The sequence below is a fragment of the Rhagoletis zephyria genome, unplaced genomic scaffold (genome assembly GCF_001687245.7).
Source record: "Rhagoletis zephyria isolate East Lansing unplaced genomic scaffold, Rhagoletis_zephyria_1.1 Rzeph_scaffold_02067, whole genome shotgun sequence".
NCBI classification, from domain to species: domain Eukaryota; kingdom Metazoa; phylum Arthropoda; class Insecta; order Diptera; family Tephritidae; genus Rhagoletis; species Rhagoletis zephyria.
In genome coordinates, this window is record NW_016159151.1 from 1 (window position 1) to 22,717 (window position 22,717).

General features: G+C 37.5%; 1 protein-coding gene across 1 annotated transcript in view; it reads left to right on the forward strand.

Annotated features, from left to right (window-relative positions):
* The first annotated feature begins 1,309 nt into the window (after positions 1-1,309).
* The window catches only part of LOC108365934 (heterogeneous nuclear ribonucleoprotein L-like), a 92,801-nt gene continuing 71,393 nt past the window's right edge, over positions 1,310-22,717 (forward strand). Inside the window, exon 1 of the mRNA XM_017620156.1 lies at positions 1,310-1,579. Within this exon, the coding sequence (XP_017475645.1) occupies positions 1,439-1,579 (141 nt within the window). The 5' untranslated portion in view covers positions 1,310-1,438. The remainder of the gene's footprint in view (positions 1,580-22,717) is intronic.

Genomic DNA, 22,717 nt, shown 5'->3' on the forward strand with positions numbered 1-22,717 from the left:
GCTTAGCTCGACGCCGCTCGGCTTTCTGTGCGAACGTACCCTATCGAATATAAAAATGGAAAACGTCGATGCGAATTTCTTGGTATTTCTAGCTTTTTCCCAAGTTTAGAATGAAATTAAGAAAGTTGAGCTATATTTTTTATAAACAATAAAAAATTGGTATGGGAAATATAAATAAATAAAATCGTCAAAACGTCAGTGTATGCATATTTTTGACGCTGACTGTAAATTATAAGTTATATTAGTTTTGTATTAAATGTTTTAAATAGTTTGTTTTAATTTAAATAGATTGTTTAACCTAGATTATTTTTCATAATCACATAATTTTTTAATTGAAAAAAATTTTAAGAGTTTCAGTTCTTTCTTAATTTATTTTCTTAAAAAAAACTGCAGTTTTTAAATGAAGGATAAACACAGAATAAGTACAGAGTTTAATATTGAAAAGCGGTTAATAGTTTATTTTTTTCTATTTCCAATTATTTTTTTTTTCAATACGCATAAATTTTGTAATAAACGTTATGGTTACTAAAAATTAAATTAAAACGATTTAATACATTTTTTCAATATTTTTAAATTTTAATTATTGTTTTATAAACACTTTTTGCGATCATTTTAAAATTTTTAGAAAACAATTAAAATTAGGCTTAGCTTGAAATTGATATCGCTAAATTGTTTTTGTATTTTTATAATGTTTTTTTAATTTGTATTTTTTTTTTTATAAAAAATTTTGTTTGGCTCTTCTGCAAGATTGACACTCAAATTAATCTTTTCTAAAAATGATTAGCCGTATTTTGTATTTTTATCTAAAATTTTTCATTTTGATAACTAGTGGCAATATTGCCGCAGCGAAAATGTGAAAACCAATAAAACCTAATAAATGTATTTTTCAATTTTTCTCTCTTTCATTGCCGTCGTACTTGCGCAAAACAGCTGATCCAAACAAGCAAGCAGACAAAGGTGGCACCAGCAGCATCAGCAACAAACCAGACAGCAGCCAACTAGTGTTATACCAACGAAGAAGGAAAATAAGTGCTGAAATTGCATATTGGAAGCAGACAACGAAGTGAAAAAGTGAAAAATTCTTTGTGTGGAATTTTTGCTCTTAAACTGCTGCTACAGTAAAGGCGAAAGCAACGCTTAGCAGACGCGGACTTGATATAAAGTCCAAGCCATCTAGCGAAAAAGCGAAAAAGCTAAAGCGTCAACCCGGCAGCGCGTGCAGCCAGCCGGAAGCCAAGCGCCACAGCCGAGCCACAGCTAAATACACATACGCTCAAGCGCTCCACGTAGCGTGCGTATTAACTAGATTTTCAGTTGCGTTGTGCCCCATACAGCAGTAGCGCTGGAATACTTTATTTCACCCCCCGGTCCAATAAACGTCGCCAAAATTATTCACCAACAAACCATCACCGACATCAACTTCGCCACGGCGGCCACCATGCCATATAATGGCGCCAGCAATGGCAGTGGTGGTGGCGGTGGCGGAGGTGGTGGCGGTATAAGCGATGGGCCGCAGAATAAGAAGATACGCACCGGTGTACAGCAGCCGGGCGAAACGGATGCACATCTTCATGCAAGGGTAAGTGATGAAGTACCAACTACCTATAAGTCTATCTAATTGTGTACATATGGGTGTGTAGTGTAATGGAATAAGAAGTTGTAGAAGAAGAAGAAGAATAAGCGAAAGACGAAGTAAAAGTACAAGTTTGAAAAACTTGCAAACTTTTGCGGGCTGCAAAGTTTACAAGAAGTTTGGAAATTTTGTATTCAATTTTTTTTCCTGTGTTGTCTCGTGCGCGTGTTGTTGGTAATTATGGCTATCAAACAGTTGCAGCTACGCTTATGACAATCTTTAATGTTATTGTTGTTGTTGCAGTCGCTTTTGGCAAATGACGTTTGTCAGCCACAACACAAAAAAAAGCTTCTATTTCATTTACCTTTCCTGCATTCCACTCTTCAACCAAACACCGCCGGCATGGAAGTGTACTAGTAACGAAGTTTTGTTTTCCTGTGCTGTGACTGATAAAGCTATTGCCTGCTTTTAGGGGTTGTTAAAAATCGATTTTCAGTTGTTTGGTAATTCCAACTCGCCGCGGCGTAGCGCTTGACGGATGATAGCGACTAGAAAAAAGTGAGTATCATACGCTTGTGTGTTCATATATAAGTGTATCTACAAATTGGTTAAGCGATAAGAAAATGCGTCTAAAAGTATGCTCTAGCAAGCTGCTAGATATGCGTCGCCTGTTTTGTGTGCTTTGCTTTCGGACATTTTCACTATTTTCGTTCGAAATCTACGCAATTTGGCAACACTAAATTGGTTCTGCACTAAAACGCCAACTAGTGGCCACACGCTATAAATACATGCATGCTATCTACATACATTCAGTTTGCACGCCAACAAGTATGCAATCGTTTTGTTAGCAACGCTCTCCCGGCAGCAAATAGAGATACACACGCTGAGTACATAACGAGCACGAGTTTGATTATGCTGAGCAACGAGTCATATGGCGAAAATCACATGGGAAGACAATTTTTTTTTTGTATATTTAGTGAGGAAAATTTGCCTAGATACCATCCGTCCAAAAAGTACCCACAAATGCTCCTAATATTCACCTCTTTAAAGTGATCCATACGTTTTCATATCCAAAATACACTAAGTAAATGGCAGCTGTGCCTAAAATTGTGCAACATCTTCCACAAAAGTGCAATTTCAAGCCACACACTAAGGATTTTATGTTGCATACTTATTGGCACAGCCGCTATTTATGTAGCCAGAAAGTTTTGGAGGCGAAAATTTATAGTGGTATTTTTGAGGACTTCTATCGATACTCGAAACGTTTTCCATAAGCCCATTTTGGAATAGATTTCAGACTCTTCACCAAAGTCTCCTTTATCAACCAAATCATCTCAAAACGTCTTCCTCCGAATCGTCCTTGAGTTGCTGGAACAGGAAAAGTCATGCGGTATCACATCAGGGTTATATGGAGCTTTTGGAATGGCATAAACATTTTTTGTAGCAAAATAGTAGCGGTCGCTGAAGATACCGCAAGTTTTTGCTCCAAAATTCTTTCTCCTACACTCCGCAGAGACTTCCTCAGGAGTATCGATGAAGTATGAGCCTAGATGTTTAAGCTATACTCTTGCAAGAGCTGGACAAATGCTTCCCGTAATGCTCGGAAAGCAATTTGCGGTGGGATGTCACAGACGTGAACACCCCTACCTATTGCAGACTCTGAGGTTAGACTGCCCTGCGCTACTCTAGCCCTATTATGGTCTGGATATTGTAGCCGTCCCAACAGATGCTTGTCCAGACTCGACCCCGATATCCTCTATTATAAGTGTCCGGCATGGGGAGACTCCCATACGACACCAACCATTCTCTCTTCACCTGCCAGCTCAATCTCACTTAGCCAATACCCCTTTCCCTTTGGTTCGACCCGGATGAAACAGCTCCTTTCTTGGGACTACCGTTAGTTGAGAAGTGCAACGATTGATGGATAAACCGAACCAGGCGGGGCTTAGTAGTACCACTTAAACAACAACAAGAGGAAATGATTCCACCCAGTCATCGTCCATGTCGCTACGACAGTAGGGGTCCGAATTGATATTAAATCGTACCATATGGAGTCCCATTGCCTTTTGTTCTGTTCGTTGTCGTTTAGCCGGCTTTAAGAAACTGCCTTGAACGCTAACGTTTGATTACCGGCAACTTCGGTCTATTCCGTTAATCAATCATCCAGTTTGTGGAAACAGCTGCCACTTTCCTAGTCACTACTTAGAGAGGATCCAAACGGAGCCCACCTTGGTACAGACCTTTTCGTTTCTTTCGAGGTGTCCAAAGATTTCCGGGTGCTCAAGTAGACCCCAAGGCTCTTTGGCGGACTGTGACAATCTTACCCACAATGTCGAGCACCACGCTGATTACAACAGCGGCGGGTCTCTGCAGCACTATAGGGCAATGTTGCCCTACACCTAGAATACAAAAAGACGTGTAAAAACATCCTAAATGAAATGGAAAAGTCGTTACTAATATTTTAGTTTTTTTTTTTTCATAAAAGGATATGGGGAAATGGAATTCGATGAAATTCATCATATAAATCAAAAAGCAAACTTTAAATTTTTTATTAGTTATGACTTTTCGCATTTCAACGATGATATTTGTTACGTCTTTTCGCATTTCAGTTGACGATGTGCTTTTTTTCTAGCTACTTAACAATTGCTTTCTAGTATAGCTGACCTAACCTAATCTGAAAATATGCGGACTTTTTGATTCCGTGTTAAAAGAACTCTGCTTTAGTTAAAAATTCAAAGTCAAAATCCCAGAACGAGAAGTCTAGACACGAGGGTTTCTTTATTTTCATTACGATGATACCTAAGTGACACTCAGACTTCACTCAGACTTCACTCCAAACTTCCTTCACCTCCAAACTTATCAATGAGTGTTTTGACACGGTAACACTGTTCTGGGGGCCATTTTGTTGCGCGATAGGCTGAGGTGCTGGCGATGGAAAGGCCATCAATCATCTTTGTGGGACTGGAGGTATTTTTTGGTATAAGTTATCTACTCTTATTTGAGACTGAAATTCTGAGTGGGTAAACTCAAGAGCGGCGTAAGTACTCGAGAGCGGCAGAGGGCATTAGATAGGCGAGGCTTCTTTTGTACGCTTCCATAAAGGAGTTTCTACTCGTCCTCAGTAAAATGTCTTAGAATTAGGTGCAGGTCTACAAAGGCCTTTGGACGTGTCTATAATAGAACAAGTTACGAGATTTCAGACTTTCATCTGCAGCATACTAAAGGTTTTTTAAGTCGCAATGTCCTTCGTTCTGTCACACCCTAATCAATTGAACCTGCCGGGTGCTTTTAAAACCGAAGGTATCCACCACTACTCGCGCCGCTTTGCTATATTCAAAGTCCACTTTTAAGCGCATTACCTCGTACACGCGCTCTCAGCTTGTAGTGGTGGAAATGCCTCCGGTTTAACATAAAAGGCTGATGTGAAAATAATCTTTTCGACTTATCCGTCCGCTTTTGCCTCTTCATTTTCCTTTGCGCTGGCACTCAAGTAGGTGCTTCTCTCTACTCGTTAATGTCTTAGCAAATGCTCTTAATTCGTCGTTTTACCTCTTAGCTGTAAGAGGAAAACAGACTGTTGCATATTTTTAGTTGCCGCAAACTGAGGAAGGAATACTGGTAAATGCTGGCGCTTTGTTGCCCCTTCGACTAAATGTTATATCACTCAACACGCGCACGAGCAACAGCAGCACTCAATACTCAACGTACTCACTCGCTCACGTGCTGATGCACTCACACACACGTACAGGTGCCGGAACTATGCTCCGAACTCATTGTCAGCTGCAGTGTCCTCTGTCGTCTGTTATGTTGAAGAGCAATCGTTTAACTAGGTTTTGTTTTTTCTTATTGCCTAGCATACCTTTAGGCGACGTTCTCATCTTGTGCTGCTGGTCGGCTCAACGTACTTGTTTGCGCGTCTACGGCTATGCAGGAAATATACGCTAGGGTGCGCGTATATTAGGATTATTGCGCGTCTAATACTATGCTTTCTGATACACATGAGGGCGGACTGACTCGATAGGGATATACCATATTCATAGCGTGTAGGCAGGAAGTAGGCGTAGCGCGTGCTTTTTGGCGTTTCCTTGATATACCGTACATTCGTTTCGCCTGCTTCTTCCGCGGCTAGCAATTCAGCGTATACTTTTTGGCGCTTATGGTCGCTTGTTATGCGTAGACACGCGTCAAAGGCGGTGCCCCGGCTTTGCTGCAAAGTCCTTTCAAGGCATTTTAAGTCACTTTGTGCGTCTTTAAAGCATGTGTGACAGCAGTGTATATGTGTGTGTGTGTGTGTGCTGTGTGCAGTTAAGCGTCCTTAAAGGCAGTGGATTTTGTTTTGTAGCCGCATGACATTTCAGCACATCCTTTTACTTTTTGCTGTTTTTTTTTGTGTAAAATATCATTCACATTTGGTCTGGTGTGTTTGCTGGTGATAAGCGCCGACTGCTTTCCTGTCCTACTAAAAGATTGCATTTAGCGGATATTAGATTTAAGGAGTAGTCTTTCCTTTCGCTTTGTTTTTCATATGATTTCCTTTTAGTAATGCTTATGGGCCATTTTAATATTTTTGATGCTCTCAAGGCTATCATTTGTTCGCATTTTATTGCCCAGCTATTGCCATTTTTGTCTTTTTATGTGTCACGCAAGGGTATAATACGTTTTTATTTGAGCTTGAAATTTATTGACGAAATCAATGGTTGATCTTAGAGATGTTTAACGTTACGAGCGTGTGCATATATTACGACAAAGTTTGCGCCACATAATTGATTTCCTTTGGCTAGTATCAGCCGCAGAGTGTTAGTTGAGCAAACCATTTCTACTTTTCCTTTAAAATCGTTGGTGCGAGTTAATGCTACAAACAAAAGAAAAACACAATCAGAGTTTTGCAAAAAAAAATCGCATAAAATTCGTCAAAGGAATTGTCGTGTGTGTATTGAGTCATTTAATACAAATCTAAAATGTGATGAAAAATGTGGAAACCCAAATATGCTAGTCCTTTGGTCTTTAATTTCACGTCCGTCAGCAGCAACTATTAAACGATCATCCCTTTCCCTCATCTTGATCACAAGCGTCCACTGTTCCCTGAGAAGTACCTCTGTTAGCCATTCCTCGATGTCGTTGCTGAATACCACTCAGCCATCTGTCTGGCAGTCCAAAAGATTGACAATCCAGTGATAAAATTATGAACAGGACTAACACAAACGGAGTCCATTCTCCTTATAAAATAATGCCTCCATGGAGACCTTATTGAATTTAGTTTGAATCTTTGTTTTAACTAATTTATTAAAAAATTTTGTGGTCAGCTAGTTTTCGCATAAAAAAGTAGCCAAATTTCAACTCTTAAATTTTTTGAAAGAAATATTGAAATATTTTGCAATTTTTTCATATTAAATATTTTTGAAATTTTTGTATGTAGATACGTAATTTAAAAAAAAATATTTTCCAAAAAATGAATTTATTGAAAAAATATAACTTAAAAAAAAAAAAAAAAATTTTATTTTGTTTACAATTTAGAAAAAATTAGTTTTCCAAACAAAATAAAATTTTAATTTTATCTCAAAAAAAAAAACGAAAATAGTATACACTCATGCACTAAAGAATAGATGTGGGACATTTTGACAAATTTTTCCTTTGTTTGTTTTAATGTTCATTGATTATTTATAAAAGTATGCATAGGTAATTTTCTAACCAAAAACAATAAAAGGGCATGTGCTGAAAATTGTAAGATTTGAAGTCGGTGCGAAACAACAAAAAGGCAAAATTTCGCATTATATCGAAGAATATGACGTGTGTAAATGATGTGTTTATCGCCGTTCCATTTGAAATACTTATTTACTAATTTCCGTACAAATATTAGAAAAAAAGGTTTGCAAGCAGCATCGATTTAAAATCGTACGATTTGCAGCACATGCCTGATTAATCCAAAATTCAGACTCTGCAAAAAATATGAAAATTCTGCTAAGCTTCACCAAAATTTCAAACTTTTTAATCAGAGTGTTAAAGAATGTTATGCAGTTCTGTAGCCCATTAAATTTTAGCCAAATTTTTTTCTGACAGTAGCACTTTTTTCCCCATGGGTCATTTCATTGTGACTGTTGGGACAGGTGCCTTAAGCTTTTCATTATTAAGGTACTGGCCCAATGCAGGCTTGCTTTGCTTGCTTCGCTTTAAGAACTGTCAAAAGTTATTGGGAATATACTAAAACGTATGAAGGCTGGCCAAATGGCAGCTTTGTTATGCGGCTCAAAGTTTCAAATAGACAAATGTTTTATTTGAAAGCGTTTTGTAGGCTATTGACAAAAAGGTATGTTTCCGTTCTTAATGAATTCAAACAAACTGCTGTACACTTTTATGAACAAAAGTTTGCTGACGTAATTAAAAAAAATATATTATATAAGTAGTTCAAAGTTTAATAAAAATGATTCTATGTTTCCATATTTATATTTAACATATCTCTGGCTGAAAAGTTGGTAAGTCCATTTTTACAAATTTGACGTGAACTTTGAATACAACATTTTGCGTCTTTGAAGAAAAGCAAAACTCAATACGAATCAGAAGGATTCGATCTTTTTTAAAAGATTTCGTATTATTTTAGCCTTAACGGATTTTCGGGGCCTCTTTTGGACTTAGAAAATTTGCCTTTAATTGAACATAAACGAGAAAAAATAAAAGAAGTACCTTAATTTCTCTTGCTTCATTTGTCAAAATATGAGGTTTCAAAGAAGGTGGACTAAGCAGCTTTTCACACAAAGCTAGCGATATTTATAATGTCAAACTACTGGTCAGTCGTCTCTGAAAAAATTTTTTTTTTTTTTAAATAAATGTACATATATTTATAGATATATGAATATTATCATTCCTTTGAAATCTAAAAATTAATTCGCATTCATTTAAAAATAAATCCGAAAAGATTATTTTGTATTTCTTTTTTTTAATTTTCTGGAATTTTATGGGAACATTATTCTTAGTATAAGGGAACAGACCTTGATTTTTTAGCTATACAGCTGGTAGCTTTGACAGCGTTCCAAGCCGCCATTTGGCCAAACGAGTATTTGAAGTAAATCAAAGCAAATTAAAGTAAGTAAGGCATGCAAAGCAAGCCTGTTTATAGAAATGTGATGAAAACCGAAAGTTTTTGATGTGAAGGAAAACAAAAAAGGGGTTTTGAATGAAAAGGTTGGAATTGAAAAAATATATATTAAAGAAAAAATTTTAGTTGTCAAAAAAAAACATTTTTTTTAAAAAAGCTTAAAAAATTTATTTATTTTTTTTTTAATTTTTTACCATTAAATTTTTTTCTAATTGTTCTACGAAAATTGAAAAAATAAAGTTTTGCTAAGAATTCAAAAAATTTCTTCTATGTGCACTACCGGTCAAAAGTATTTGCCCAGAGAATTTTTCACAACATATTCAACATTTTTTTATTTTTGTCCAAATAATTTTTTATAAATATATGGTTAAAACTACAACAAATAATATATTTTCGTACAAATTTTCAACTTTTTCAGACATTTTAGAATTTTTTGAGTACGCAATTTGTAGCTCCTTAAATTTTAGTATAATAAAGTGCACTCTTTGAATCGGGAATTTTTCTCACTAATTTTCTTCCATAAAAAAAGATTTCGGAAATACTTTGTATGGAAAAAATGCGAAAATCTTTAAGAAAAAAAATCTCAAAAATCAATGCGACTATTAAATTTTTAAAATGCGTCTTTGAATTGACGTTAAACAAACGTTAAACGTTCATTTACAGTCTATTAGAAGTGGTTAAAAATTTATAAAAATGTTTTTTCTTTAAATATATAATGGAATGTAAATCAGAAAAAATGATCAAATAATCGTAATTAAAATAAATATTATTAATTTATCTTTAAGCAATTGCTTTTTATTTAAATTGTATGACCTTTTGTTTGATGTTTTCAAATAAATTTAAGTAAAACATCTGAAATTTTGAGAAAAAGCAGTTGCTTGGTTTTTATGCATACGATCCAATAATAAATTTTACTTAAGACTTTAAAAAACGTCTTCAACGCTGAATAAATATTTTTTTACTGTGAGTTGAAAACGTCTTTGTATTGATTTTAAAAATTCGTTGTGATTCGGAAATGGGTAAAAATTTACAAGAATTTATATTTAATGATGGCCAAATTTGAGAAAATAAGTTGGCAGTATATTCTTCAGATAAAAAAAATTAAACAGAGAAAAATTAAATAAAAAATTCGCCGACTATTACCCAAAAAGCTATCTAATCCAAAAGTTTAAAAAGTCTTTAATTTTCTTAGAAAAGTATAGTGGCTGGTTGCATTTTCCCCATTTCATTTAAAAATCTTCAAACAAAAAGAATCTGCCGAATTCAGCCATTTGGCAATTTCATTTGTTTGCATTTATTCCATTAGTCGCTGGAATGCAAAACTGGCTCGAATGCATTTTATGCAAACAGACAGACAGACAGACGGATAGACAGCCAAACATACATCCATGTGCCTCGGGCGCCACACTACGCAACCTGTACAGCTGCTACCCCCATCTCCTAGACGCATCACCGACCTCTGCATACCTGCTGCTTGCGCATCATTGCCTTCCTTTTTTTTGTGCTGCCCAACTTGCCTTCTGCCTTTGTTTTGCCAACTTGCAAGGCTTACATTGCCTCATTGACTTGCTTGACTTGGCGAAAATTCGCTTGAAAAAGTGGTTGCATTTAGGCGAATGCAAGAATACATATTTACACATATGTATGTATGTTTGTACATTTGAATGTGGACTTATCCGCTCGCTGCAGCAACACATCTGCCAGTTTATATTATCCCCTTTGCTTGCATCGCTACAAATGCAAATTTTTGCTGTAGGCAACCGTGCAACGACAACGTCAATTCATTCCAGTCCAAAAACAATTTGTGCAAAAAAAGTGAAATTAATTAATGTGAGTGCGGGCGACGCGCCAAACATACGCGCGTACTAGAGCGCCAACATTCACCAGCCATCATGCGTCATTCACCAGACACCAGTCACCAGCTACTCTTGCTGCCAATAACCAATCTGCAGCCAAACTCTTGTACTCGTACGAGTAGTTAGTTAATCACTGCTTGACCGCTTTGGCCGTTGGTTGACCTTTTGTTTTGCACGCGTGGAGTTCTCCTGTTCTCCCATCCTTACTACCATTTTGCAACCCTGTTGCCACAACGAAACTTCGTTATTTATTAGAATTTCTTCAAACATGCATATTCCACTTCAAACGCCTTTTTCGCCCCGCCGAATGCAAGCTTACCTCACTCGAAACTCTTCTGGCCATTGCAAATTTCCTATGCTTGCACTTTCGCCGCCAACAAAACCCCGTGCCACTTCAATTGGCGCCCTCTGCGTACGTCAGCTGTCTCACTTCGTCGGATGCTGCATTGATGTGCACTCGGCGATCTCCACCTCGAATGCGAAATTTCCAAAACCTGCCACTTGACATTAATAATTCCATTAACGACGCCATATTTTAAGTGCAAGTCGCAGCGACGCGAGGACGAGTATGCGAAGAGTACACAGCAGGGCGGCATGTGTGCGTTGCCAACCATATTAAAACGAATTCACAGGTGGTGCGGAGATGAGGCAGCTTGGGGGTGTGAAAGTTGCATAGAAAGCTTGGTGGATTTGAAGTGCGCTGCACGCTTTTGGGGGAGGTCAGCCATGGGCACATTCATACTCGTAAATGTCCAAATATTCGTTTACTGATAACCATACACTGAACTTTGGCTATCGCAAGCTGATACAATGCTGTTTTCACTTCTCTACTAAGTATGTATGTCGCTCTGTACGTTTGCTGGGACCCCTTTATGCGTTTGCAGTTACGTTGCTTCTTTATGAGACTCCCCAAACCCCAGTGGATTGTCAGTTATTGTAAAATATCTCATAACCTCCTCCTCACGCCACGTATACCAAAATTATTCGTAGCACATACCTCTTGTATTTTATAAGTGTATCTGCGTGCCAGCTTAAAATTTATGCTGACATAACTGCTGACTCCATCCACGATATGCAGACTTTATATTACCAAAGAATCGTATTTTATGGCTTTTGCTGGTTGGGCGCTGTACAGTGTTTGGCGTGCATTAAAATGTCAAATAAAAATTAATAACCCCAAGTGAATTCATGCTGAGATCGCATGCCAAGATTTTTATACGAAACAAATCATATTACCACAGTAAGCTACAAGGAAATTAAAAGTTAAAAATGAATTGTACAAGGATCTCCTAGGATTCTACCAAGCTTAAGGGGTGTGGCTTTCCAGGTCGCTTAGTGTCATCTGCTGGCAGGCTCTATACTTCTGAGATACTTTTAAATACTATAGACTTAACTTTTATCAACATCGGTTTACCAAGATAGTGTCTCCCAATAGCTTTAGCTTTTACTACTCATTCTAATACCATTTATTCTTCCTAGCTACGGAGAAAATTTATATATAAACAGCTTATGGGCGCCAGGGATATGTTACGAATTACAGATACAAAAATTGGGAGCTAAAGCTTTTCAGTTAGAAGCTTTTTTTTGCTAGATTAGTTTAACTTATTTATGGAACTAAATCACCTGCAAAATTGTTTTGAAACCCGTAAAGGGTAAGTATTTTTTTTAATGAAAATAGATACATATATGAGTGTGCAAAGTGACTTGGTGCGATACATTTTTCAGAAGTGGAATACATTTGATTATGCATACATAGTATCTTTCATTTAGCCGCCGAATGCATTTCCCCTTACCTCTGCTAGTTGTGAGGTAAAATTCACGCTGTTATCCTACGAAGCTGTAATTCTTGAAAGAGACTCTTGTATAGCGGGGGTTTCCAAGTTTAGCTTCAAGCTTGATGATCGGAATACTAGAACCGGCGTCGTCTTTGCGCCCAAGTTTTAGAAAAGTATACCATTGGGCAAATACTCAGCTATATTCTGTCAGAAAATTTTCACAATAGAGCCCTGTGCCAGCGAATGACTTCTAAGAATAACGAACGAGGTCCGAATAAATTTAATGTAGGACGCATTAGTGGACTCATGAAAACGGCATCAAGGCTTGTAAACAGCTGAAACACACTTCAATAAAAATTAGCAACGAAAGAGATGATACTCTTGCAAGAAGGTAGGCCAAATGATGCCTATATGATTCACCGGATTTCCGTTGTCCACACAAAAAATACAAACAGAGCTTTTATGAGAGTGAATGTATTTCTGGGCTTCCCGGCGTGTGACTAAAGGGCATTCCAAGTGACTGCTTAATCATGGCCGGGAGCATCTGCACACCCTCATCGTTTACCCGACAGTACACTGCAAGTGGATGCATCATCTTAGACAACTCGATTTCATAACTGTCTGTTGGTTCCTTTGTCTAAAATCTAAAGTCAATGAAAAAGTGGCTTAAGATTCGAACGGCGATTTTGGCAGTGGTCAACAAAGCACGTCAGTCGTTTATGTTCTGTGCCAACTGACGCCAATTGGAAATGCCAAGTGAAGCCAAGTGCGCCTCCACTTGGTCTTTCTATCGCAGTGGGTTCCTCGCTTTTCCTCTACTTCCAGCAGCGAGTTGCGAGTTGAATTCTTTCAGAGCTGGAGGCTCGGTATCCGTTCAGCGGTACCTGCCTTCGGCAATGCGTAAAGGCCCGCAACTCAACGATTGCGGTACGCATTCACTGCTCTGATAATGGTGCGCTTCAATGACTCAACACTTGGATATCGAGTAGTTTAAGCCATGCGATATAGAACATATCATAATTGAGAGGCCAATAGATTGAGGTCTGAGCATCAGATGGCCAATCATCCGTGAAAATTAGGCTCATAACATGATTTTGTATCGATTTTGATTTGCGAGCTGGAGCGGAGTCTTGTTGAAACCATGACAGAGGCTGGGTAGTGGTCACGTTGTAGAGGATAGAGCATTCTGTTTAAATTCTTCCACAGAAAAAATTTTCTCTTCAGTAAACAGAATTCATTTGGGACCGGTTTTCGTTTACTGGCGAAGTAAGGCTTTCAATTTTGACTAACGTTTTTGTTTCAAGGCTACTAAAAGTAAGTGACACTGGGCTTCTTTATATGCGCCGAGTCCCAAGTCACGTTTTATGCTGTGCAGGTCGTATTTATTGTTGGTATTTATTTCCCGGGACGTGATTTTCTGCTTGCGGAGAAGATATGAGTTCTATATTAATGACTTTTGGCGTATACACAGTGCGTGCGATTTTTCCACGGGCGACTATTCGGCCACTTTTCTCGAATAACTTTACTATACGATGCACAAACTTTCTATTGATTTTCAGTGGTCACAACTTCCGACATATTTTTTCGTAGCTGAATTTTTGCAGGCATTTTTGCAAACAACTTACATAGCAAACTTTAAACACAGGAACTTTTCGAAAATGCCACTTTTCAAGTAGCTATTAAATTAGCGTGGATAAATGAGTATATTGATGATTACTAAGAATGGGGGGTCGGCAAGTCGTGCCCCAAAACCTTTGCTAGTACTAAGTACACCATATAACTTTTCACTCGCCGAATTTTCAAGCAGAATACAATTTTCCTTTTATTTGAGTTGCTTTCTAATTTTGTCGTTGCGAGATACTTAATAGGTGAACTCCATACGAAAGTTGCTTTGCGTATAGTATCACTAAGGTATTAAGGGTTGAACCCACTCTACATCCAAAGCGCAGTAATTTCCTAGATACATACAGACGTAGACTGACGCAGCAGAACAAGTTAACAAACACTCCGTAAAAGCGCTGCTGACAAAAAAATTATTTACATTTTGCATTTTAAATTGACCCTTTCTGCTTTGCAAGCAATTTCTTCTGCTACTGTCAAAGGTTCTAATATATTTGCATATATCGATTACATATGATAGCAGGAGCAGGTATTACGTATTAAAAGTTCTAATGGCCAGCAACGTAGAAATACATTGAGCGCAGTAAAGTGGTAGGCAGTGGGCGGTAATACCTCCTCGAATTACAATTGAAAAAGAAGCTACCCAGGACTTGCTATCAACTTGTCAAACAAGCAGGTCGACTTACGAGCTAGTATAACTGTCGTCAGCTGACTTTATACTTAGCTGTGCGCCTTGTGTGTCATAACATAACCTCAATAAGAAGACAAGAAAGGATAACTAACTGCGATGTTAGGAAGCTTCTAATGTATTTGTATAGAAGTTGGGGTCTCTGCCTGTGCCAAGTTGTATTGCGTGGAGGGAAAACGCTCAATGATAGCACCTTGAACGGCACGAGGAGTATACATATGTATGTAGTTCTGTTCTGCCATGCTTGCGTGTTATTAGATTAATTGTTTGAAAAATTACTCGCATACTAATGACTTCGTTTTGTATTTGTATTTGTATGCATTTATACAAATATAGCGCTTTCATTTGTTTGCTTCCACCTTATCCTACTACATTCTTCCTCTTTCAATTACTTTTGCCGCTGACGGCATTATTTGCTATTACTTTTATTGATGAAATTTTAGTTTTGCTGCTGCTATTTTTGTTGTAGTTGTTTTTAGAAATGGCATAATAATTATGACAATTATTATTATTGGCATAACATTTAAATGCAATCAACGTCAGACGTCACAGCTCAGTTTTTAACAAACGCAACTAAAATATTTCAGCAAAATCATTGGAATTTTAGGTCACAGACAGACTATACAGAGAATACCTATGTGGAATCAATATGACAACTATGAAGTTTTGGCCAAATATGCACATATGTAGATTCATACAATTGTAGTGAAGTTTATTTTCTAGAAATCTCAAAATTCGATCTATCATTCCGACTCTCCCACGTCAGTCAAAACTTCAAAACCAAGACAATGAGGTCTTAATAGACATCAATCATAATTGGCCGGTCAAGAGACCAGGAACCGCCTTTGTTTCTTTCCCCACCCCAAACTAACTTCATGTTTAATACTTCACCAATTTGCGGTCGTTGTAGCCAAATTGACTCACTTCCGACTTCCATTAAGTGGCTTCATGGTTCGTAGTCTGCGACATGAGCCATTGTAAGAAGTGAGTCTCAGTTGCAGATAACCCAAAAATTGGTTGCTGAGGTTAGCGGGGGACTTTGCTGCAAGAACCTCTCCATCAATATCAAATTTATGCTTTCGATTTAATTTCGTGTGTTCCATCTGTAGATGTCGCCATAAAGGGGCATATAAGCGAATTAGGCTTCCTAACATTGAACCCGTCCACTGTTAGCCAAGCGTCATTGTGTTCGTTCAAAAGCGGTAGGGGGAATTAGGTCACTGTGGTATTGCAGGCAACTCTATGGTTACGGAGCTGACCTGATTAAGCCGCCCCCAGGAAAAGGGTCTCTGAGGGTTCCGTTGACGACTTGCGGTCAGTCTCCACCTGACAACAAGTGAGCACAACTAGCAATAAGCTGGTAGCTTGTAACGCAATGCTGCACAGAGCTGGTGGGCTCTGCTGGATCGGAGGCGGCGGTCAAAGGAAGCTTTTGAAAGAAAGCAAGTCAAACTATCTTAATTTGCTGGGGACTTGGGCAGATTCTGCCCTCTAATAATAACTTAAAGTCCGACAGCTGTCTTAAATTGGAGGTGGTGGATCGTCCTAACTACGGAAGGCATATCTTGCTTCTCACTTCTCGATTAAACCTGGCGACCTATCAGGGATAGAAATTAGTTTGTGGGGAAGTGTTCTAGTAACCACGATGCGAATTGCCAGCCTATTACCCTAACTTGTCACCATCTACTTATTGATCCTGAATAAGAGCCTGAATCTGTAAAGCTAATATACTGCATATGCCCCACAGTTTGGAGAAATAGGTGCTGAAACTTTCGCTCCCTAAGCGATATAGCAGGGACAAAAATACAGCGATTGCTCAAATTCGCCAATTACGAAATGTTGATCTAACGCGGAAAGCAGTTGGATGCAAAAATACTGAGGACAGTATATCCGTATTTGGACCGAAAAGAAATTGGAGGCAAACTGTGAAAAACTGTACTGTAACTGGGCCCGATTGTGGGCCTAACTAAGCCCAACCTACAACAAGAGGCGATTCAAAGTATCTACCTACATATGCCGCTTTGCTAACTATCTAATCTAAAGTAAACTGCCGAAACGAGCGTCGATGCTGACGGTTGACTCCATTGGGTACTACCTGTTATCATTGAAAATCAATCAAAAAGATAACTCAGAAGGGACTGCATACATATTATTAAAAATAATGAGCACCACATAGTTTCTACACTCGTGCATACACACACTAACATTTCCATATTCAATTCAATAACTGCTTTAAGTTGGGAGTTAGAGCGCTTGTCGTGCCAACCATCCATGCTATCCAAATGGGTAGAAAATAATATAAACGTAAAATGTTTATTATTACCACATAAACGACAGAAGTAACCACCACCGCCACAGCCCCAGCCAACTCGCATACAAAACGAAACCAGATCAACTAAATACTCATGATGATACAAATACTAATGGAATAGCAATATTGTATACCACTTTCGCGCCGCGTGCTGCGCAAAATCAAAATTGAAATTATGTTTAGCTTGGGCATGAGGTTGGTGAACAAATAGTAGGTTATGAGAAGAAGAAGAGTAGCATGGAAATGATATTGATATTAGAAGTTTGATAGAGTTGCTGATATGGCTAGCTACACATGGTATATAGTACTTATGTACGTACATACCCTTTAGGAAATAGAACTATAGTGTGTAGCTACCTTTTAACTCAACAGAATTCTACTAAGTAGTAGTTGCAACTTTTTATTACTTATTTACTTGGCCCGTAACTACATAGTTTTGAAGGTAGAACTGGTTTCCTCTGCATTAGATGTCCACTAACTCTGCAGGGTAGGTACATACACATGGATATGAGAACTAACTATGCCTATAGTACACATATGAAGTAGTATATGAGCAATAAATATAAGTGCACGGCAATACTTTATTGTGCCGATTCAATATTATTTGTCTCGGAAAATCTGAAAATGTAGCGCTTCCAAGTGGTGCATCCTCTGTTGAGTTTGCTGGCTCTAGGGCTTATTAAACGTTGAAAGCAATAATAATGGCAGGAAATTTGAAAAGAATTAGATGAATGATGATTTGCATACATGTTAGCAAATACATATGTATGTAGTTTATGTTTGCCTACATTAATGCATAAAAATGTGCTTATTTATAATTACAACCCAGCCAGCAAAGAAACGTGAATTTTGCCGACAGTGCAGTTTAGTTAAATTTACCGTATCCGAAAACGCATACAAAATATTCCTACAGTTATCATCAATTTTCGTATCCGGAAAACATTCGAAAAAGATGATGTCATTTGAAAGCAATAATTGTATTTTATTTGCTCAAGGTAAACATTTGAAAGCATGCATGCGTAGTCGGCAGTGGCTGAGCGTGCAGAGGAGTGTGCCGCTATTTGTTAGCTTCCAGAAGGTGCCGGATTCGAATTCCGTCAGGCGCTTCCTAATTTTATTTTATTTCTTTTGAACCATGAAAAAGTATATGTGAAGTGCAGAAGGAAAGCGTATTAAACGAAAAATTCAATCAGACAAATTTCAGGAAAAACAGCCGAAAACGTATCCTTTTCGCCACCATTTTCGGTACTTTTCTGTCGAACACTTTAGTGGGAAAACGGATCATTAAAGTATCCGGAAATGGAATCGGTAAACGCACAAAAATCCGGTTTTCATGGACTTTTTTTCCGGATCGGTTTTCGGATTTTTTGCTGGCTAGGTAGTCAATTATTGATATTAAAATTTGGCTGTTGTGAAATTCCTGAAAAGGGGGAAGTGTAGGCAAACATTCAGAAAAAATAGAAAAAAATTTTGAGTAGAACTTTAATAAAACAACAAGACAAAGTAAAAAATTAACAAAGAAAATATGACTCAAGCGCTAAGTATAGTTAAGCTCATGATAAAAAAATAGGAAGGTAGAACCGCTGAGAGGAATTTTTCAAATTCTTGACGTTTGCAAACAATTTAATTTTAAAATTTTACACACAAACTCACACACACATTCTCATTTTCAATCTCAAACAACAACAACTTTGAACAATTCCTTTTTTTTACTCTCAATTTTATACGATTTTAAAATGTTGACAAACTTCAAAAAAAAATCATGGCCGACGCATTGAGAGAACGGTTTTACCTTACTATGCTTTTATCATGGTTAAGGTTACATTTTGAGTGGAGTGAGTATTTTGTTGTGTTAATGTGAGTGTTCACAGTTGCCTGGTTGTAAGGTTATCTGGTTAAAATTATTATATTATACTCGAGCCTATTTTATTGTTGTAAACTGAATAGAAAATATGACCACACATCGCATTTATGATTTTTGAATGAACCGAAAAAATTTGAATTTAACTACACTATACTAAACTAAACCGGTCCACCCTAAGCTAGAAAATACCAGGAACCGGGAACGAGTCCAAGTTGGTTTAGTTCTGCGTAAGAACAAAATGTAATGTCAAGAACGTTCCCTCAAAAGAACCAAACGGGATCAAACGTATCGAGATCTGTTTGAACATGAACAAAAGTTTCGGGAAAGTTTCCGTAAAGAAAAAAATACGAACAAAACTCTCGGAAACGTTCTCAAGAAGAACAGAATGAGAACGAAATTTTCGGAAACATTTCCAATGAGAACGAAAATATCGTTCTGCTAGAGAACAAAACGAGGACAAAATTTTGGGGAACTTAACGTTATTGTATTGGGATGAAAAATCGTTTCAGTGAGAAGCACGATGGTTAATTCTAAGACAGAGGAAGTCTGAACATTTCAACTTGCAGATCGTTTATCATTAGGGTGAGCTGTCCATTTATGGAATTTGTTTTCATTTCTTATGCAAGAAAAGATCGTGTTTTAAGTCTCTCATTGCCTTACTTTGCATAATTTTCTTTCAGTCCTTTTTCGCAGGGACGGAAAACAATCGTTACTTTTTAAATTTTAACCAAGAAGATCAAACAATATTGTGTTCATACGTCCTATACCTATAAAGATTAAAAATACTTTTTTTTTCGCTCAATGGAAATTACTATAACTTAATTTTTATTTTTTCAATCAAGAATAATGATTATTTTACGATTTTAATTTTTTTCGATCAAAGATAATAATTATTATTGAGTTTTATTTTTCGCTTAAGAATAATGATCATTCATAAAACTGAATAGCCATACCAGCGTGATTTCCGGTGTATACTTCTCAGAGGTAGCGACGCCCTAATAAAAGGAATAAGTCTCAAAATTTTCTGGTCAAAATTTCTGTTGGTTGCGTCTGTATGGCACGTTAAATTTTTATAAATAATCATTATTTTTAAATGGAAAAATAAAACAATAATAAATACCTCTGAGCGAAAAAATAAAAATAAAAAAATAATCATTATTTGTGATCGAAAAAATAAAAATTAAATAATAATTATTTCCTTTGAGAAAAAATAAATAAAATCCAATAATAATTTTTTTTTTAAGCGAAAAAAATAAAAATCATGAAATGATTAAATGCTAATTTAAATTATTTAACTCATAATGAGTACCGTCCCTGCTTTTTAGATTAATTTTAATATTCAAACATTTCAGACTAATGAGCGATACGTGAAAATTAAAAAATTTTGCTCTTGCTTCTATTCTTCGCGAATAGTGCAGAGAAGATTTTTTCCCTTTTCGTTCTGTCAGAAAAATCCTGAGGCTTTATTTCCCAAAGTGTTCTTCGAGAGAAAGTTCCTTGGACTTTTGTTCCCGTTTAGTTCTTTTCGTTCCGGAGATTTCTGTTGCCATTTTGTACTCTTAGAAATGTTCCCGAAATTATTGTTCGCAATTTTTTCTCTAGGAACGTTCCACAGGGTCGTGTTCTTATATAATTTCGGGTTTGGTTTTGAAGCGTTCTTGTGAACAAAACTACGAGAACGACATTTTGTTTCGATCATACCTTTTGTTCTCGACCCTTGAAAATACCTTATTAAATGAACAACAAAGCGTCAAAAGGCAGTGTCTTGATAGTTAATAGCTGGCACTACCCCAACATACTCCCACCAAACCAACTAATACCCATCTATCAAGAGTTGTTCACACGTTGTCGAAAGTATCTATGGTGTCAGGTCAGCTTCGAGGGTATAGTGAACGAATCTAAAGCCCTGATGACGCTTGGCCATTAGAGACGATACTTACTTGCCTCTCTTTCCGCAGTTGCGCAACCAGTCGACTGCGTCCTAAACTTGAGGTTGATTGGGAGTTCTAACCAAAATACGACTACACCGACACTTCCGTCATACTTTGCCTCATCCGAGTGAAAGTTAATTTGCTATTGTCGTTGTAGAGGCCTTACCAAGCTTTGCCTAAATGAGTTAGTACTAACGAGGCGAGAGTTTGTAAAGACTGTGAATGGCTCTTGCTGGCTTGTCGCCACAACGGCGAGTCCAGTGGTTGTCTTATATAGATATGTATTTCGTCCGTGATTTCGCAGAGATGCCTTTTGACATGCCAGGAGGTGGCTCTACTATCAGCAAGTGCCTGTTTAGATACCACCTGTGGTAAAGCCGAGCAGGAGGGCCTTATTGAGTATGAAACTGTGATACCCCTTGACCGTGCTTTCCTTTAGCTTTTGTTCCCGTCATTTCAGCACTTGAGGGGATGTGAGTGCACAATGGAAAATAAGATAAAAATTTAAGAAAATAAAAAAATTGTTTTTTTTTCGTCGGATCAGCAGATGTAAAATGTGTAATGAATCATTAAAGCTGTAGTCGCGGCAGTGGTATGTCCTGAGAGAGTTGTATGTCTGTCTGTCTGTTGATCTATACGTCTAGGACGTGTATACCTGAATTCATATGCAAATTTTGCCTTCTCCCTATTTCGTGCCTCAAAGCCTTTCGCAGTATGATTTTATTGTTTTTCTGGTTGGTTTTTTCCTCACCAACAGCACACAGATGATTGCTTTCTTTTGTCGGTATTTCCATAGGAGTACCCACTTTTATATCTGGCTAAGGGCTGTCACCCCAGCATCACTCCCCAAAAACTCTAAGGGGAATTTGTAAGCTGTTACAACAACAAAAACAACACAAGCATCCCAAGAAATGGTCGTTATAACGTTGTTGGTGTCCGGTTCCAGTTTGTTCTACTTTAGTGGACTTTCGCCTGAAGAAGTCACTGTTCTGAGTGTTCCTTGGTCTATGGTATATTGTGTTTTTTATAAATGTTTCGTCCACAAAGTGCAGACAATACCACCGCAAGCCTAACAGAATTTGGGTGGAAAAGGTAAGGNGATCGGGGCACGCAGCGGCGTTGGGCGACTCGAACGTGCGACATAGCCTTTTTTATTTTATTTCTTTTTTTCTTTCTTTTTTTTGTGGGCGGAATGAGGAGGTGGTTGGTGGCAATGAAAGCATCCTAAAGTGACCATACTCGTGGTGCTACAATGGTAAAACTAATGGGAAATTCGTATTTCGGTCACGCGCACCGCATGTTGGGCCGACTGGCATAAATACAGAAGTACATATATAACTATATCCATACCTGGGTAGCTATATGTAAATATGTATGTACATACACAGCACATACATAGTTTATACTACATATGTATATACATACATACATATATGGCACTATTCATGTTAGCGGTATTGAAGCGATTTCCTGTTCAACGAATTCATATATACAAATGCATATGCCTGAAATAATAAAATTTATATCATTTGAACATTGAAAATACGGAATCGGGTTTGGACTTAATATAATATTATAGGGCAATGAACCGTTAAGCTAGACGAGTGTGTACCCTTTTTGGACCTTATGAACGCTGCCTTTGCTTCCTAACATAAGAATAATCAATTTCAATTGTTAAGAAGTGGTCACTGAATGTCGTTGCGATCGTACCAGCACAAATTGCACCAAAAGTTCAGGTCTTGCAAAATTGATTCAAATACCAGAAATAGTCAAAAATATTCACCGAATGATATTGGGTGATTGGAGAATGAAAGTGCGTGAAATTGCCGAGTGTTTTGGACTAGACAGATGCACCACGTTTTACAAGAATATTTTGCTATGAAAAAGGCTGTGCGATAGGTGCCGCGTTGGTCCTCACTCATCTATAGGCACAACCCTGTAGTCACTTCAAAAGAGGGTTTGGCGATGTTTAATCGTAATCTGGGCAAGTGTTGGAGCTGTTTCTTAAC